The sequence below is a fragment of the Colletes latitarsis genome, chromosome 11 (genome assembly GCF_051014445.1).
Source record: "Colletes latitarsis isolate SP2378_abdomen chromosome 11, iyColLati1, whole genome shotgun sequence".
Classification (NCBI taxonomy): domain Eukaryota; kingdom Metazoa; phylum Arthropoda; class Insecta; order Hymenoptera; family Colletidae; genus Colletes; species Colletes latitarsis.
In genome coordinates, this window is record NC_135144.1 from 31,218,539 (window position 1) to 31,239,692 (window position 21,154).

At 37.2% G+C, this 21,154-nt stretch overlaps 2 protein-coding genes across 3 annotated transcripts in view; one reads left to right on the plus strand and one right to left on the minus strand.

Moving 5' to 3' along the window:
- Positions 1-21,154, minus strand: part of Dh31-r (Diuretic hormone 31 Receptor) — a 153,367-nt gene that overhangs the window by 104,376 nt on the left and 27,837 nt on the right. For both annotated transcript variants that reach the window (XM_076778222.1, XM_076778223.1), the window contains exon 4: positions 11,510-11,624. In XM_076778222.1, the coding sequence (XP_076634337.1) occupies positions 11,510-11,624 (115 nt within the window). The remainder of the gene's footprint in view (positions 1-11,509; positions 11,625-21,154) is intronic.
- Positions 5,119-11,463, plus strand: LOC143348223 (UDP-glucosyltransferase 2). The gene is made up of 5 exons (XM_076778221.1): positions 5,119-5,796; positions 8,477-8,893; positions 9,997-10,228; positions 10,455-10,683; positions 10,761-11,463. Exons 1-5 carry the CDS (start codon positions 5,392-5,394, stop codon positions 11,056-11,058), a joined length of 1,581 nt encoding a protein of 526 aa, XP_076634336.1. The 5' UTR covers positions 5,119-5,391; the 3' UTR covers positions 11,059-11,463.

Below are 21,154 nucleotides of genomic sequence, written 5' to 3' on the forward strand. Positions count from 1 at the left end.
AAATATAACGGATTAACATTTCGTTGAAACCTCATTACCGCCCTTTTATCGAGCAATGTACTCCCTAACAATCCTGTTAAACCATTTCCGAAAAAATTGCAACGAACTGTACCTATTTGTCAAATAATAATTATACTGGAACGTGGTCGTATAATTATGTTATCGATGAGGTCACATCGATCGTTTAAAGCCTACTCATAATGAATCTCTACTGTTCTCGTCCAATGAGAATTTTCAGAGGTCCACTAATGTAAATTAAATTCAATTAACGTGATCAGAGTTGGTCAATTTTGCTTCGTCGGAAAATGAAATGACGAACGGAAGGGAATCGCTTTGATTAATTTGTTGCTTCGACCAAATGCAAAAACGATATTGAAAATTGCTTTCTAGCCGTTACCGATGCAACGGTACGTGGCATGGATGATATTTGCGTAGTCGTAATATTCGATGGATCGAGCCGACTGATTTTGCAATCTCTTGCCATTTTCGTTTCTTGAAAATTATCGGAAATATAACAAATTGGCATACAGTATTATCTTGGTTACAAAAAACGACAAAAAATGTACTCGGTGGGCTCGTATAACGTATGATACATATGTATAGTATATGAGCCCACTTGGAAATTTCGAAGTTAACACAGTTATGCGTTTCCAGAAACCGTGCACGAAACTCTCACGAAAAACGTCGTCCCAAGTAATGCTTACTTTACACGCAGAACGTCGACTGGGATTTAGAAAAGTACTACAAGTACACCTTGTTAAACTTAAATGACTGTAAGGAGGTTGAAAAGGAAATTATAGTGACGCACGACTGTAGTTAAGGGTTAATATATAGAGGCAGTTACTAAATCTCGTTCAGAAGTATAAATGGCACCATTGAAGCGGTTATGAGACTTATCGATTTCGTTGTAGAATCAAAGTTTCGATAGTACGATGATTTTTCTTTAGATAATTTCGTTATTTCGCTCTCGAATGGAATAATTTCTCAAATGACTCAAAAATTTCCCAGATTCTAAGTTTAACGATTTATTATGTTTAAAACGAGTTACTTCGTTCGAATAAAATAACAGGTGAGTTCGCCCGTTCATCAATCTCTTGTGTCAAATTATTAAAAAAAAAAAAAAAAAAATGATCATTTTTATCTGTTATCTGTTATCTTGTTTCAAATGAAATATGACCAAGCCCGATGCTTATCCTCACAGGGTTCGTCTTTACGATAAAACTGAATTGTTCCTATCAGACTGCTAATCGTTACGTGTTAATTGGCACCGACAGATAAAGAAATACGAGTGTCGTCATTATTGTTACGCAATATTCATTTTTAACCGTCAAGCACACGACTGGGTCTGTGAGACCCGAGGCCTTCGGAAAATGCGTGATATAGCTAGAAGGCAAGGGTGAAAAAAAAAGTTTGACAGTTCTACCAAGTATTCCACAACATAGTAACCTTAGTCGTTGTCAAACTACTGAAATTTTTTACACAGTCCGAGATATAAACGATCGAAGATGTCTCTACGTAAGTATTTGAGCGTGTGTGTTTTGCTTTAATAAGTCATTGTTTTGTTATCTAGTAAAACATGACCCAATGATACGCGCGTAACAAATACGTGACAAAGCAACAAAAAATCTCTAAATACTTAGATTCGCAGACAAGATATCGTCCGGATATACAAAGAATCTAAATGATTTTTATTTTATTTCGATGAGAGGGCTTTTAATTATAATATTGGGTTCTTGTAAGAGAAAAGTTTGCACCCCCGTGCAAACAAACGTACTCGTTAAAATAGATTCGTTCGTAGATTGTAATGGACGACGCTCCGTAAATCCGTTCAGAGCGTTAAAGAAGTTAGGGATACTAAAGTTCTGCTGTCCGATGATTTTTCATTTTTATCTGCGTTTCACGGGAGTTTTGCGAGTCGAGAATCCGTTCCGTTTCATTGGCCAGAGGCGAGCGAATCGTAAATTGCCGTCGGCGGGACCGTGTAAAGCTGAAAAGTAGAGATTCGTTTGGCGTCACCGGTGGAAGTGAATTTTTCCAAAGTTACGCGCTGACGTTGATTTTTCGCGCGTCGACCTTTGCTCGCCGCGTGGATGCACACCGAACGAATACACGCGCGACGCGACACGTGTCAGTCGCAGTTTTGACGGTTCGTACGGAGCAGAGGAAGCACATTTTACGACGCCATTCCTAGAAAAAAACGTTTCGCGAAAAACCACAGAGATAGAGACAAATTCTTACCCGAACAGAAATTTCGATCAAAGGATAAAAGACAATTTACTGTTTATTCGATGCTTCTTTAACGGTAGATTTACGGAACTCCTGAATATTACTTGTGGCCAATTTACGTCGAATTTCAATAAAAATATGTACAATCGTTTCTCAAATTTTCGCAAGTAACATCTTCGCCAAAGAAGATCGTTTCCTCGTGGAACTAATTCAAAACTCGAATTATTTAATGATTTATGAAATAAAATTTACGCCAAAATACGGAAATGTAAAGCAAAGATGTACGTCTTGCAGTTGTAACTATGATAATACTCGGGCAAAGGTTCGTTTGAATGCGCAGAAGCTCGTCAAGTAATGCATCATCGACCGTGGAACAATCTGCAGTTATAGTGTAGCAACCTAGAAAAAGTAAAATTGTCAATCAATTGACTGTGTCTGTGTCGTACATGGCCCGAGGTGAATCTAGATTACTCATGCAAATGAGTTTTAAACGGACCATCGCTTGCAGATTATTCCGTACTCGATAATCCGGTAACTCAACACATTCCGCTTCACGATGCAAATGGTTTAATAAAGTGATGCACAAAGTCCGTGCCGCAAGCTAATTTGGCATTTTCAACAAGTCCATCGGACCCGCATAATTTCCTTTCTTTTCTCCTAAATATTACACATCGGGATAGATAGTTTGTATACTTTTGAAAACAGAGAAAACTGAAATAATCTTATTTTCCATCTGTACCTTTGACGAGCCTCGAATGACCGAATGTACAGCCATTTGAAAAAAAAAAACTAACCACTGCGTGCTTTTATATATAATGAAACATTTTTATAACGTTCCAACATTTTTGTCACCGAGTGTATGAAAACTCGATTCATCGATACGAAAGGCACTAAAAGGACATCTGTCAGAGCACAATATGATGATAAACTCCTACGTAGAAACCCGCAAATCGCATTCAGATCGGTATTTACTCAAGCAATGGAATCGGCCTTGCACCGCAAATCATATTGCAATAACACGTACGGTAACTTCGATCTATCAATCAACGCGCTAATACACGGAACAGACTATAGTACAAATATAGAGGACCACAAATTCGCGAGGAAAAAGGAACCCGAGGTACCAGATTCGCGAAACGCTGAATATCGAGTAAATACTTTCGCGTGGGGAATGTGTTTTGCGAAGAAGAAAAATACCGATACAAGGATTTAGACAAAGTATATGCTTCGGAGAGACAGTCTGAACAACGGCTTATTTTTAAATATCAACTGGAATAGAAAGCTTAAAAACGGTAGAGCAAATGCAGTACATTTGGAATGTTTAAGTGTTTTTGGGCATAATGGACGTGGAAAAATTTCAAGGAAAAGAAACGTTTCATAGATAGCACCACGGATCAAAATATGAATTTAAATATATCGGAGAATAATTTGAACAGTCTGAGAGAATTTGGCCTGGATGGCAAATTTTCCTTTCAACGAGATGACGATGTTAACCCTCGAACGCCTCTGTCGGGTCTATTTTGACCCACATTTTCGAGAACTTCGCCGAACACTTCAGTTCACGATAACAATCTTCAGCCGATGATTGTTTATATTAGAGACGATAAGGCGACTTGGGTGTCGAAATGAATTCTTTAGGGTGGATAAAATCATTTCTTGACAAAAATGCAGAAAAAAGTTTCGACGAAAGCCGAACGCTTATTTTATATCTACAAAACTGTATGTCAATAATAATTGATAGAAAAAAAGAAACGAAAAATCGACTACATTCGCGATGAAGAAACATCTGCAATTTTTTCAAGATGTGATTTTACCCCTTCCGTTCGAATGAAAAATGATTTTGTGCTACTAATTTTATCGTGTCACTTTTCTAGCCCATGCGTGTTATGCGATTAATCCCCCATACTAAATTGAGATGCTCATCTGTTCGCAGGTAAAAAACCGGTTTAAAATTGCTGCAACATTTCGCTTCTCTCTTTTCTGCGAATAATGCACAAAAAGAGGTCAAATTCTCGCATCTTATTTAATATCCCCGACTCTTTGAATCTCTTAAAACGTTACTCCCAAACTGTTCGATGTTTTTAACTACGTCGCTACCGCCGAGAGAGATCTAAACTTTGAAAATAACTTTGTTTCGCATAATCCGTGATATTAAATTTAATCTCTGTTCAAAACGTATCCAATTTCTCTGTTTTAACTCCCATTTCTCTATCTTTCTCACGCACGAAAAAATAAAAAATCTTAACTAATAAAACTTTTATAAAAAAAAAGAAGCTTTCCTTGTTTTTGTTGAAAACTCGAACCATAATCTAATTTCGCGATAAGAAATCTGAAGATAGCAAAGTTTTGGAAACGTTGTTTCGCAACCATCTCGCTTGACTACTCCTACCACGACGTAAATAGATTTTACGCTTCCAAATAGCTCGTAAGACGAATTCAAATGTCAGACAACGTTTCTCTTCTAATTTTTGTCTACTTGTTAAAAAGACTTGGAATCGACAGTACTACAGTTTTTATTATAGTGCGTTTATTGATCTAAATGCTCGTTCTACTGGCAAGAACCAATTATGTAGCGTCCTTCTGTTCACGCGTCTCGAAACCATGTGCATGTATATTTCTGTCTTTAAATACAATACTAAATTTATTTGAAACAGATCCCATCGCCCTAACATTTTTCCCTCGTGATTTTCTATTTACGTAAACAAAAACTTAAAAAGAACGAGAATCCATCCGATCAAAAAAATGTGATTATTAAGATAACGCAAATAAAATTTCGTTGCTTCTCTGTGATGTTAGAAGAAATACGGAACAATTGATTTTATTGGTGCTATAAAATGCCACTATCTCGTGACGTAATATCGCGCAGATAATGACTAGCTACCGAGAGTAGTGACGATACATGGTCAGTCGCGAGTTACGTTCGGCAGTGTGTGATCGTTCGACGGAGAAGGGTTATCTGGAGAAATTCGTAATCTTTCTTGAAAGAAATCGGCGCTAAAAGGCGCGGTATCTCGAGAGTGTAATATCAAGAAATTCAACTCGAGGAAAGTGCACCTTTACTAGACTCGAAATATCTGAAATAATCAAACGATCGATGTCAACAAACCGTCAGCTGGATTCTGGACGTTAGTTGCAAGAATATAAGTAAAGTTCCAGATAAACAAGATGAAACTTCGTCTGTCTGTTCTTTTAACGATACTGGCTTGCTGCCAGATCGCAAATGGCTTACGTATACTCGGGATATTTCCCAATAACGGGAAAAGTCATTGGCTTACGGGAGAACGGCTGTTGAAAAGCTTAGCGGAACGTGGTCATCGAGTGGACGTCATCACGCATTTCCCCCAGAAGAAACCGTTGCCAAATTACAAAGAAATTTCCTTGAAAGGTACCTTGGAACAAGTGGTGAACAATATGAATGCTTCTATCCTCGAAAAAATATCTTCGAACAGCGTGAAACATATAGTAACCGAATTGGGCTCAAAAGTTTGTGCTTTATTGGGCCACGAGAAGCTTCAGAACCTGATAAATAATCCGCCCAAGGATCCGCCGTACGATTTAGTCATCGTGGAGGTAAGGAAGCGACGAAATTTCATTTTACTGGCTGCTCGAATACAATAGAACCTCGATAATTGCAAGAAAACCAGACTGAAAATTACTGCAAATATCGAAGTTCGTGATAATCGTTACTAATACTTCTATACATACTTGAATGAAAATAATTTGATTACTTATTTACGAATTATAATTGTAAAATAATCACGCGTGTAGCTATTGTTTAATTCTAATTTTACTTAAGTCACCAGACAAATAAATAAATCCGTGCTCGATAACTAAAATAATACAAAGGTAAAAAAAAGATCAAAGTGGAATTTTTAATTTTTAAATATCTTTAAATATTTAAAAGAAAAACACACTGCGTAATTACCGGCAAGATTTTTACCTCGTTAAGATATCTCGAAAATTGTCTTCTTCTTAAATTTTTAAATTCATGTTTACGTTTCTCCTATAAACAATCTCGACAATTATCGAAAATATAGTGCAAAATGACTCGAGAGTCAGAATATTAAACGTAGTTTGATAATGCGAAACATAATTCAAATACTGAACTGACCATGTCTTCTGTCCCTTTACTTTGATAACGCGTTAAAAACAAAGCATTCCAGGACTGATAGTCTTAAAAAAAGATAGAGACAACATTTTCTTATTTAGTGTTCCTCGCTATCAAATTTTATACTCGTATTCTAGTTACTATTCTTCCTCGTACAATTTAAACAACGTTGATTTCGCAGAAACTCCGCAGGTTAATACAGTGAATGGGAATGAGGGTCACGGTACTTTTTTATTGGCAAAGTTTAAATTAAACGATTTCATTTTTTCTCTTTCTACTTAAGATATTGTTTTAATCGTATTCCACACCTTTTTGCGGAACTTGATGGAATTCGATTAATTAACATGTATTATTCTGTTTCTATTTCTCTGGCTTATTTATGAATATTGCAAAAACAAATTACGATTATAAACATACACTTGTCTCTTAATCAGTATCAACCAAAAAAAGTATCTCTAATCTTATCGTGTCGTAAATGGTTTTCAATGACTCGTAATGTAAAGAAAAAATTCTTTCTTCGTGTAATAAAATTATTATACGGTAATCAACTGTTGCATAATTTAAGAAGTTTAAATACATATCGACTAAACGTACGTAAAACTTGAATCTCGTTCGTGCAGAAATTTTAATTTACGAACAGTGTCTCGTATCGTGATAATTATGTATAACAAATGCAACTGTTGACTCTATCAATCGGTATTTAACGAAGTTAATGAAGCGATATAAAAATACTTGAAACATTCTCGTAATATCAACATATAACAGTTGCGCAAATGTTGTAGACAAAGTTATGAATGATAGAAGACGTAATGTAATTAGTTATGTAAGTTCATGTTGACGGAATAAAACAAACCAGACAGTTAGGTAGCAATATAGTAACTTCTTTACATATGTGAGTCATTGAATCTACGTCTTACACAACGAGTGACACTTAACAAGCATAATTTTCACACACGATATACACTGATATTGACACCTATCAAACCGTAATATCCCTGCCATCTCTTAATCTTTGTTTAATTATCAATTACGTAACAGGATCAATTTGGAAAACTTTCTCGTGATAAAAAATATTCGTGGATGTTTTCTCGATAGAGATGATAGTTGAAAATTATTTAATTTTCCCCACACGTAACTACATATTTCTATTTCTGTTTTATCTGTTTTGTTATGTTTACATTCTTCTCTGGGCGCGCATAATATTTATACATTGATTTTTTCACATAATGCATAGCTGATGTCGAAGCCTGAACATACATATATGTAGACAGAATGAGTTTGCAATTCGGAATATTGTTAATTTATTCCGTGACTGAGATTCAAGGATTCGAACGTGTCGATTCGCATTAAACGCGTATCAAAAAAGAAATATCTTAAACAATGTATTGTACCATATGTATACACACAGTGACGGTTGTGTATTTTATTTACGTATAAGCTAGAGTTCAATTTTCAATCTACATAGTATATTTTCCTAGGAAGATTGGAAAATTTTCGCCGTATAACGTTCTCAAACAACTTTTAGCTTGCCCTAGATACTAACAATAAGGGCTGTGTTTATTTCACGAACACATATAATTAGTAAATACGCGGGTGTTTTAAAAGATGGTATCTGTTTTGATAAATAATACGAGTCTTAGAAAAACAGTTATAAACTGTAAAAATATCGAATCGAATAGGCCAAAGTTGAATTATTAAGGTACTTATTCCGCTATACGAATTATGTAAATTTTCGAGGTAAAACACACACGCGCAAATAATAGCTGTCGTTGTTACACCGAGACTTTCCAAAGTACACTGGCCAGCTGAATTTGTACGTGGATGTTGAAACTTTGGTCAGAGTGCTTGGCAAGTACATTACATTAGTTCAAAGTCAAAGTGGAAGCAATCTGTTCTCAGAGTGACAATCGCGAGTTAAACGCTAAGTTTGACAAGATATATGTAAGAGATTGATGTGGTTAAATCAATTTACACGTTTTTCCTACAATTCTCGATTCTGGAAACACAAGTATTATTTTATATTCACCAAAAACAGAAATTCGTAACAGGAGACTACGGAAATTAATTTCTTTGGATAATATGTACTTGGTTCTTGATTTTTTTTGTATATGAAATTAACAGAATTCTCGATACTTTGTCCAGTTATTCATCGCGCCCTGCTTCCTCGGATTCGGCCGTCACCTAAAGGTCCCCATCATTGGCGTGATAGCAGCAAATTTTCACGACTGGATCTCAGACAGTGTGGGATATCCGCATAATCCATCCTTCATGCCAGCCCTATTCTCTCCGTACGGCCAACGAATGACCTTCTACGAGAGGCTAGTGAATACCTTCATAACGAACACTGTCGCCGTGCAAATGACGTACTACACGAACTTTCAGAATGAATACGTGAAAAAATACTTCAACATCGACGTCCCAACCTACGAACTTCACCGAGATCTGTCAGCGATTCTGGTGAACTCACATCACAGTTTACACGGAGTTAAACCGACGACGCCAGGAGTCATCGAGATCGGTGGTTTGCACGTCACCGAAGACTCGGATCCACTTGCCCCGGTAAGTAGATGTTTTCGATCTCAGGGAATTGCTTTCATCTATTCTCGTACGTTTCTTCGAATATACATATAATAGATTTTCCAGAGGTCGTAACAATAATCTAATCCGATTAATAACTATCATTACCGTAATGTCAAGCTACTCGATCAAAGCCTCGAAAAGATATCAAAGTCGAATTAACATCGATCGAGTAAAGACCGAGACTAGCAACCATATGAATATTCTTTTGACAGAAACGACAGTTGAGCATAAACGTAAAGAAAGTTCATGTTTGGTACACTTTGGTATTCCAAATTAATTTAGACGAACACGCTACGCCACGCTACGCCACGCTACGCCACGCCACGCTGCTGTGAATATCAACAAAACTTATAATAGTATTAATACAAAAGTTAAGACAACTTCAAGACAAGTTTATCTTTTCAATAATCGAAAACTTTAACGACTTGGACACGATGTAATCGGCAGTGGACAAGTTCTTGAAACTTAACAGGTTGGTTTCTATGAAAAACATACTCTACGGTTTATTAATATTTCTTTCGTTATGATTACGTGTTTTTTTCAATTTGCTTACGCAAAGATACGTAAAGATTGTTATCTGATATTTAAAAATAGTATCAAGGATTTGGATATAAATTGGCGAATATTAAACGATTCGCGTGTCACGTAATAATAATCTACCAAAGAAGTTAAAAATCACTATCAGAATTGTAAAATACAGTCGTTAAATTTTTCGATAAAACTCGAACATCGATAATTATCTATATAGGCGAGTGAGCCAGAAATAAGAAATCAAATAAAATGAAACGAATAGTTTAAATTCCGAAAATTTATTATTTTGTGAGATCGATGTCTCTTTAGAGACATTTTTAATCGTTCTTGTTCCGACAAATACAGAAACGTGTCGCAATTGTGCTAACGCTGAAAGAGCATTGAAGATAATTGGTTGTAACTGTGACATAACGTGCAATTTACGTGACGCGTACGTCGTGGAAAAATTGCAGGTTTTAGAGACGCGTGTATTAATGATAAAAAAAAGAAAAAATATATGCACTACTACAGCTCCAATTTAAATTCATTATGATTTTTCTGTGATTCGATAGGAAGTTAAAAAGTGGCTGGACGAGAGCAAGCACGGCTGCGTATTTGTCACGTTTGGGTCAATGATGAGGATCGAAACGTTCCCCGAATCCCTTCAGAAAACGTTCTACAAAGTTTTCGAAAAACTCGCCCCAATTCGAGTGCTGATGAAAATCGCGAAGAAAGAGGAGCTTGTTCCAGGATTGCCGAAGAACGTTATGACACAGTCGTGGTTTCCACAAGTGGCCGTCTTCAGTGCGTAACTAAATAACTTAATTAACAATCGTTATTGAAAATCTGAACAGGATTCGAAAAACGCTGAATTTTTTTTTTTTTTTTTTTTTTTTCTTTTTTTATACGCTGTATAAAAAATATAATTAAAACGCAACCGCGTAAGATAACCCGTGTACTTGGACTCTGGTATTTAGTTCATCCTTCTGTATCGAGAAGCCGAGGCAAATATTTAATCGAAAAATTTCAGAGCACAAAAACACAAAGGCATTCCTCACGCACGGCGGTCTACTGGGTGTCCAAGAAGCGATATACTTTGGAATTCCTATGATCGGTATTCCTCTGTTCGGCGATCAGCCCACCAATTTGCAGAACGCTGCCAATAGAAATCTCGCCGTGTCTCTCGGGTCCATTGACAATGTCACGGAAGAAACGCTAACGTACGCGTTTGATATGATCTTGAAGAACAATACGTATCGGTACGTACACGTAGCAACTCTCGCGTAGAAAATTTTACAAAACCGTTCTAAAATAAAAGGAAATCGTGAATTTTCAGAGATAACGCAAAGGAAGCTTCTCGACTCTTCAAGGATCGACCGATGAGCGCTGTGGACACGGCAGTTTATTGGGTGGAATACGTTGGTAGGAACGGAAACGTACTACAATCGCCCGCCATTTATCTTTCTTGGTGGCAACTACATCTCGTGGACGTGTATGGTTTTGTACTTGCCAGCATCGCGGTATTGCTCTACGTCGTGATTCGCGTTCTTCGATACCTCAAGGAACTACTATTCGGCTCAAAATCCCGCTCCAAAAGGAGGAACAAATCGGCAGAGTTGAAAAAGAAGAATTGAGTTCTCTTAATGCACAAGTGCGTGTGCTTTGTGTGTGCGCGCATAAGTTGAAATACAGTAACTCTGGATCATAAAAATATAATAGACCTGACGATGTACGAGACATAACATACCGCTAACGTTAATTGCACTGCTAATTGCATAATTTGACGATTGGTATGGATCTCTCTATCATAGAACGATCGTCTTGTAGTATTCTATTTGTAAGAATAATTGTCTTATTAAAATTGAATTGTATTTTAATTTTATCGATCTGTACCATTTCAAGCTCTCGATGAGGTAACGATACCTTGAATAATCGAACATATCGTACATTTGTATATCGTATATCTTTTTGTCTCAAGGTTTACCGAATCTGAGACATTCCAATCGGACGTAATAAAAAATCCGCAAATATTTTTAAAAGTTCTTTTCATTATATTCGCATGCATTAAAAACATTCAAGTCGTACCTGGTGGGGGTGTTGAATTCATGGCCTGTATGTAACATTCTTGCTCCCTTTCAAGTTTAATACGACGGAATTCCTCGTCAATGAGGGTGCTCCCTACTGTCATATTCCCGGGCATCTGTCGCAAACAAATATTTATCGAATTACTTCCCATATAATTATTTATAAAATCCATTTAAAACCCGATACAACTGTCTCCATAATCTACAATACGAAACGTTTAATCTCGATCCATTCCACGACACTTAATAAATCTAAAACGATAAAACATAATATCGATAAATTACCGTTAAATAAATTATCCTTTGGTCCGCAGGCACGTCGCTTAAATACCTCGTGAACGTAAGTCGCACATAAAGAACTGTAAGTAAAAACAAAAATGAAACGAAAAAATTAAAAATTGTAATTAAAAGATATTAATAAAACGAGTAACTCAAAAATCAAACCAACTATCGTAATTTAAAATAATATAAAACGTATTGCGCGGTAAATCGATTTCGTTAAAATTCGGAATAGATTTCAAGGCATCATTTTCTATTTCTTAATATACGATTTACTTTTGTAAATTTTTGTAAAAAGATGATCTGATTTTGTATCAGAGTGTATCGATGGCTTACAGGATTTTTCAGAACAGTTTCGACAATATTATGTTATAAAATTCGAATTAGGAACTTGTTCCAGTAAAAGGTATGGTTCGATCGAACTAACCACCATAATTGAAATCAAAGTTTCGTCGATATCAATACTTTGTTGCTACACATGCCATAGCAGCGCTACGACTAAAGGAATTACAACGTTTCCGGCTCGCTTTGCTACTCATTCGTGCCACGAAACAGTGTACATACACAGCTTCGTAAAACTTTCGCGATCCGACGAAAACTGAGTGACAAGTTTCGGTGTTCCCGGTTCCCGTGTCGAGTTTATCCTGGCATCGATGCAACCACAACCATTTCATGACAATACTTTGCCAAAGGAACACGGGAACTCGTGGTATTGGCTTTTGTTTAATCCTATCGGAAGAAAGCATTCCTGTCGGATGAAAATATTTCGTTCCTCGTGTTTTGTTCGAGGATGCTTTTTATTTTTTTTGCGAAACAACGTCGAGTACTTTGATAAACAAAGTAACATTGTTTACGAAATAAATTTACTCGTTTTATCGTAGAACGTATGCCTCGACAAAACGTAAACGTCAAAACGCGGTGAATATAATCGAGGAGCAACAGCTGCTTTCTGACAAACCAAATCACTTTCCAGTTGGACAGGACTAGTGAAACATTCGCCAATTTATCGGCGCGTTGATAGTCCGGCAATTAATCGCGCCGATCTATTTCCCTGCAAATATTCGGCAATCACCGTCGACACGATCGTGCCTTCAATTACAACTAATTTCAGTATAATAAGCTAATATGTCGTCCCGCGAGCAGAGTAATTTAGTCTGCCTTCGACTGAAATTCCCCGGGGGCACCTCAGCCACAGAAAGCAAGTACCTACATATACATTTAAGGAATGGGAGGAAACGTCTGTTGAAAAATTCTTGCCAGGCCAACGCTCGCTTTCGATTAGATTCTTTTGCAAACAGTATCCGGAGGACGTATCGTTTCAATTTGCCGTCGAACCGTAGGTAATTGGAAAGATAAGTATACACGTATTATAGAATCCTTATCCAAATAATTCAATATAAAGTTTAACGGCAGCTGTCCACGCTTTTTACTTGCGCGTTCGAGAAATAAAGACGTTAGAGAAAATGTAAAATGTTGAAATTATAATCTGAATTGTAAAATGAAAATATATTTCGCGTAAAACTATTAAAAGGTTATTTCAACGACTGTGTGTTATACGTCGCGAATGAATCGCTATTCGGTGTGTTCGTTCGACGTAGGAGGAACGCGTCTCTTTTTTTCTAAACGAATGCTTATCATGAAGAAAGTTCTAAGAAATACTGTTAAAGTCCGTGAATTGCATCGAACATAATGGCTTCGCGGTTCACCTTGAAAACACAGGCGCAGGCGGTTGTATTTTCGCACGTGCGCGCCATATGCGCTCCAATTTTACTATTATGCTAAGCTGTAGTAGTCAGATCGGTACGCTTAAAAACACGCGTACAGAGAATTAACGCTAAATAATAATTAATTGTTTTTATATTGATCGAACTTTGCAATGATTTATCGTCAAAATTTTCGCCGAGGAAGCGACGGGTTATGAATCAAGTAACTTTATCGAACGATGCTAAAAAGTTTTAATAAACGTACGTTCGAAAAAGAAACGCGTCCGAGATATTGATCGCAAGTTTTGCTGACCAATCTATGTTTCATCGGTAAACATTAATATCGCTGACTACAATAACACATTACGGTTAGTATAGTTCCATCTTAGAAAATAAGAGGAAAACAACATTTATTTTTAAACCTCCGAAAGCAAACATATTTTTATTAATAACACAGAGTCGTAAGGTTTTCGAGCGGATGATCTAGGACCAAGGCCTGCGTAAGATAATTTTGGAGATTGACGTCCTATCGAAATAGGTTCGCGTTATGTGTTCTTTAGTCTTGCGCGTAACATCGTTCAGATTTTCTGCTGGTATAAATACACTTGAAAACAACATACTTTTACGCTCGAAAATATTTTCAATCTATTTTTTCCCAAATTCACTTAACTGATGGGATCGTGGAATTTGTCGAGACACGAAGAGACAGATCTTTCCGATCGTTTGACAATGCGTTGACGCGAAGACGAAGAAAATTTCCAGCTTCGGTAGACGCGTGGTAAATGGTTCTAAACTCGGCCAGGAGTTGCGAAAGACACACGTGTGGTAAACGATCGCATCACGCTCGATAGGTTAAAATTGTCGTATAAATTGGCCTCGCGATTGGATGTCGGCGAATCGCTGGATAAACGGAATCGCGGATCTCGTAACGAATAATCGTAAAACTTCCTTAACTTCTACATCCCCAACGATCCGATACATAAAACTGTATGAATAAGTTGAACCTTACAATTCTACCAAACCATCGTCTAAACACACCTAGAGTAAGGAAATAAATTAAATGAATTTAATGTTTCGATCGAGAAACGTAGTCTTCCATTTCATCGAAAGTGTTATAATACATTACTACTTTCCTCGAATCAATTTGAAATTCTTCTTAATAAATGCTCGAGGATTTCCGATGTTTTAATTTAAAATTTTCATGGATTCGTTTCCAGTTTCGCGTGTAACTGACGTGATCGATTTAAGTTCTCGTCCACCAGAACCGCGTTTACTACCACATCAATGCCGCCATTGATGTATCACACGAACGTCATTTATGTATACGTATGTATACGTCGTATGTAAACGCCAAGTTCGATGTGGCCGTACCAGGAACCTCGTTTCATCTGATTCTCTTCATCTAGGCTGTTACTGCGGACGATCGTTGACTGTGTTATTTTCGCGAATACATCGATCGAATCGTTGAATCTTTCAGTAGCGCGAACACGATATGCCGATTGCTTGAATTTGTTGGAAAATTCTACCAATTTTACGCAACACTTGACGGTTTTCTTCAAAGCCCACCGAAGAAACGAGCGTTGAAATAAATTCTTATCCAAGTCGAGTGTCGTTTATCGATCCTCGAAAAGGTTGTCTTTCGGTAAGAACAGAGGTAATTATTTACACTTGACACACGCTGATACGCGTCTGACATCGCTTTGTTGCTTCAGCCACCGAGTGCACGTAATCCGTCACCGCTATCCCATTCACTTTCGTCGTCGGATGGTTAGGTTCACGCGTAGTTAACTCTCACCCCGAAATAGTACACATTCGACGTCAACCCTCTATTCGAGCCACGTAGAGGACTTTAGAAACGAGAGTTTACTCTTACGTACGTATGTACAAAAGTGGAGATTCTGCTCGAAAAAGAAATTACTTTTATCAAGGATCGTTAATAAGTCATAAGATACTTTGAATTAAGAACGATCGCGAGAATTTAGAAATTTGAAACTTACGATCAGTGTTTTACTTTACTTTTTCCACGAAAGATTCGACTTTGTCTTTCTTCGGTCCCCAGTAGTGGTCTAATTCTTATCCTTTGTTAGACTCTTCGGAGTTCTAGTTAAACAATCCTCGAGAAAAATTCACTAAACGAAAGAGAAAGACACTGAATCTAATTAAAGCGACGATACTCGATTGACTCAAACTCTTGGAGCTCACCGGAGTTTTCCCCCGGTTCGCTAGGTACACCGTAAAAAAAAACCATTCCACATCAATCCGCAAAATTTAATTCCGCAATAACGTGTCCGATAATTCAGTTTACGGCCCGCGGACAAATTCCTTTCATTCCTCTCTAACGAATACCTTTCTTCCTGGTTGCACGCTCGAACGGAGTACGACTCTGGAGGTTGAATTGCATTTCCAACCCCTGTCTCGAAATAAACGAACCAGAGGAGACGGACGAGCTTATAAAATAACATTCAATTCAAGAGAAGCAATATCGAGCCACGGTTCTCGCGAATGAAATGACATTGTTCTCTTTCGAATGTTTTATTGTCGAGTGACGATGAATATGTATATTAGAAAGAAACAGTGAGTCGGAGAAACAAAAGTTTCTAGCTATATAGTAATTAGAAAATTCATTCGAAAGAAAGAAAACGGTAGCATCGAAGCGCGCCAAAACTTTCCCACAAGCTTGATATTGATATTAAATAGTCGTATCTGCCAATACGACGTCCAAATAAGATACAAACGCAAACTTAACGATCTCGAAGCTCGCTAAGCCTGAATAAAATATGGAGAGAAACGTGACCAAAACGAGGTTCGCTTTGATCCTCAAACATAGACGCTCCTGGCATTTCTGGAAACAACTTGTTTCTTCTCCAAAATCTCAAATGGAATTTCATTATGTTTAAATCGGAAATGAACTTTCCGTTGAATGTCTTCGATACAGTCTTATAACACGGTATTAAATAATTAAACGTGTTAAAGGAGCGTCGATTGTACAAATTGTTGGAAATTGCAAAGAAAAGGTGCATTGAAAGTTTAAATTAATCCACGGTACGTCCACAATTGCTTCACCTTAGTCTTAAATTTATTTCCGCTGCTTCCAACCCCGGATTTACTTCGTTGCAAGGGAGCCGAGGTTGAAAACAAAGTCGAGCAAATTTTATTCACGAATAATGAATAGAAATTTTAGGTTCATTAGTGAACTAACTTCCGTTTACGTTTCATTCGCAAATTCATTGCCAAAATAGAATTGGTTAACGGATTTTTGAAATCAAAGTTTGCCCAACTTTGCTCTCAGCCTCGGTCCTCCCAGCAACGAAAAAGTCAGAAATAAAGAAAGCAGTGAAAATAAATTTTAGAATAAATTTAAGTGACTGAAAATACCGTAGATAAACCTACCACCTACACTTCCGATGAAACTTGTGTAATTGCAATTTGCAACAATTCATAGCAGAGTAATATTCTAATTTAACCTGTATACAAAGTTAAGAATTTCATGCGATATGTATCGTCAGAATTGGCTGTAACATGTTGATTTTCAGACTTTTCATAACTATATTTACCTTTAACCTTTTTTATTACGTTTCTATCAATGCTACTACTATTTTTTGTTTCATTTATTCGATGCAATTAGTAGTTGGCGGTGCTGTTTATGAGAAAACAACAGTCCGAAAAATGCTACGATACAAGGCAAAGGGACACACGTGCATTGCAAAAGAAAACTTGACGTTTCAAGAGTAATGTTGGACACTCTGCGACTAGACGTTGAAATTATGGCGAAACGAAGCGTGCAGAACGTACCAAGAAGCTTTTTCCACGAGACGAGCATAAATTGCTTCGAGCAACTTCCAATTGTACGAAGTTTGTAAGAGATACAACAAAACAAGTGCACTTTAAATGTTTCGAAATCTATATTGTTCTTAAAAATATCGCTCTAATAGAAGAAATGCAATTTAAAAATCCATTTTTTTTTTTCACCGTCCGGACGAAACGAATATTGGCCTTCAAACTAATATTGGCACAACTGAATTATATCGTTTATGTTCTCGTTGAAATCGTACAGCTAGCTGTCGTTGCCAGTGTCTGTTTCAATTTGTTGCAAACCATAGTGATCCAAGTGCGAAGCAACAGACGTCGCGTGTAACCTGTTGCAATTTTCCCGTTTGTCGAGCAAATATCTATGTACCTACATCGATGCGTTTCGACACGGTTGAAATCGATGCCTTCCCATTTTAAAGGCAACTCAAACCTCCTGTTACGTGCATTATCCATTTCGAAATTGATTGCTTTTAAAGGTAGAAACACCGACGGAACGACGCGAAAGATAGATTCCGATGGAGATGCAGCACGAAACGACAACGATTCGCACGATCGCGTTCGATATTCCAATAGAATTACGCGCGCATACTCGCTGGCCACGCAGTTCGACAAATGCTTGCACGTCACGAATGCTCACGATAGAAACCAGCAAAATTGTATTCGAATAATAAATAATCGACAAGACCAACCAACGCATAGAAATTTATTCTAACGAACATTTAAATTTACTCGATGTAGTTGAACATAAATCGACATTATTATTTTTCATTATTCTCTTAGAAAGCAACTGACGTTTCTTATTATAATTTCTGACTTTTTTAATTTTCTTATTTCATTAAAATCGCGATTAGAGCACTTTCAAACGAAACTGAACTGCCGTTTATTAAACGTTCCATTATCCCTTTCATTCTGAAGTGTCTAATGAAAAACGATCATGAAGATAATAAATATAATTGGAAGAAAGAAACGCGGAATGTAATGCATTTCGCGATCGGATATTCAACGGCTTCTCATCAAATTTCCTCCGTTTCATCAAGCAGAGTTAATTACATTCTACGATCAATTTATGTAAATGCTTTAGGATGCTCCAAATTATTCTGCGTAGACTATACGAATTAACGTTCGGAGAGTTTCATTCTAGTTAACGAAACTTTAAAGGTCACAAGAAACAAAGAGAAAATAAAACTTAACGTAAGATACGATTGTATTAACGTAAAAAGACGATTCTAGGCAAACTAATATTGCTTCGACCGAAATAAGCGAAGGCATGAAAACGTGTCAAAGGTGAAAGCTGACAGAAATGAACTCAGGAGGTACCTGTTCGAGACTGAAATAATCATACTGACGCGGCTTGTATTAAATTATATTGTTCGTGTCGCGTAGCCAGAACAACACCAGGCTTCGTAAATTCTAATTACCGTTCTGCCTCTCGTCCAATTAAGTAATCCGTTAAATTTTCGTCTGCATGGTCACGACACACGAATACGTTCTCGTAATTAATGCAATTATTTTAAATAAAGAAGAGTGATGCACCGAGAAGAATCAGGATGGTTGCATTGTGTTTATACAGTGACACGTAACGTTCTGATGCAAATGTTCGCGCGAAAGACATTTCCTTCAGGACGGGAAATTATTTGCAAGATGATGTTTTTTTTCAGGGCCACGCAAACGAGAAAGTTAATGGTCCCCGCTGGGTCGTATATCATTCTGAATAGTCAAAGTATTTCAATGCATTCAGCTCGTTGGCTTGTTGAGAGCGCAGTAAATTACAACTGACAGAGAAAATTCTGGTGAAAATGAAAATGAAAATGAAAGTAGCAGCCAAGTACACATTTAATTCTGTTAGAGATCGTGTTTTTGACCTGGAATTATTTTTCCTTTTATTTACGAGCACGAAGCTCTTTTCCTTTAGTCGACGAAATAAATTTTCAAAATCATAAAACACGTGCACGATTTAATACGATTTGACTAACGTATCTATTTGTTCGTTATTTCCAGTTGTGCTAATATTTCCAAGGATGTTGCCGTGCTGTCGTATTATCTGTTTCGCGACGATCTTGCTATCTTTTAATTAGTTAGAACCAATTCGGACAGATAATACCAGAGAGATAACGATCCGTCGACGAACGAAGATCGATTCTGACCCGTATTTCGTCTCTGTCGTAAGATGACTCGTAGATTTTTTTATATTAGGTTGAAAGCTCCCTGTTTTCATAGACTTTGTGGCACGATAAGGGATAAGAAAGTGGTCCTAGTAGAAATAGTGCTTTGGAACGCGATCATTTTTAGTTGAAAATTTACACCGTCAGCTTCGGTGTAAAGTTTACATCATAATTGGCGGCAATTTTTAAATAAAGTATCGCAACGGTTGCGTTAAACGATCTTTTATTTAAATTTAATTCCACGCTGTAGCATCCTATCACGTCGAAAGGCAGTATGTACATCGGAGCCCCGCGGGAGCAAATTTTCCAGGCTGAGCGAACTTGCATTAATAAGGTTAATTTGCACTGGCAATCAGTTATTATTTGTTACGCATTCCGCGAGCTCCGCAGACACTTAACAAAGACTGAGCCCGTGAATACCAAATAGGCGAATTCAAGGGTCTAGTTTCTATTTTACATATTGCTTCAGACAATAACCAAAGTAACCGAAGGCGATATTTACGATTCGTGTTTTATTAATATTGAGGGTAACGTCGCTGCCATCCGTGCGAACGCCTCTCACGGCCTCGGTAATTGAATCACGTTTACTCCAGCGATTTCCATGACAAACAATCTTCGCGCGATGGACGCACGCTAGAAGGATCAAAGGACCAAGGAAAATTCTCTGTTGCGAACGGAAGATTCAGCCTATGGCCAAAACAATATCCGCGCCTTTGACATTAACCCTCGCCCCCCCCCCCCTCGCCTATTCGTCAGGGTTCATTTAAGATCAATTGCGATTGCGTTGACGAGTCAATCCGAACATTGATAAAGATTAATGCTCGATTAATGATCGTTTCGAGGGAAATTTCTGATACGGCGTTCGCATTACAAACTAAAATTATGTCCGTAAAATGGCACTTGGCTCTTTTCGACAGGCTCTTTTCTCAACGTCATTTTCGCCAGAATAATTTCTTTCGTCACGAGCTTCGATCTTCGTCGAGCCTTCGACAGTATAGATCCGTAGATCGTTTCAGAATAGTAAACATTTACGAGCTACGTCGTTTCCTCTCTTATTGTAATTACGAACCATATTTAATAGAGAATTTAAACAGTATTTTCAGAAAATGTTTTAATTAATATTCAGGTTACGCAAATTTTAATTACTTCGTTTGAAGATTAAGCTGCGTCTACTTTCTCGTTTTGATTATTTCAGGATTTCCTGATTCTTTGTTCTTGTCGTGCCTTTCAATTTTAATTAAAAACCATTACGCACGAAGATTCTGAATATAAGTATACATATTACGCGACTGAGAATTGAAAACGTCTGGTTGGCTTTCCACTTCTGAGAAGAGCAGTTTTCTGCCTCGTGAAACAATGTCATTTTGTTAATATAATCGGCATATAAATTCTTGTTTTAAAAATGAAATGTTTCAAAAATTTTAATTTCTACACGAAAAGGGACCGACAAGAAGACATTCGATGGAAACGAAATTGATACAAGTTCATTATACATATTTACTGTTCGAGAAGTTTTATTCCGTATTTTTCAACATTAACGTCTCGAAGGGACCCGTGCGGAAAACTAGGTTGAGATATCGAGAATTGCTCGGTTTACTCTCTGCTCTCTGCTCTATCACGACGTTTTATTTCTCTAGCTCGGTTGATAGCGCGATCTAAAGTGCAGTTTATGCACAAGCGATGTAATAAGAG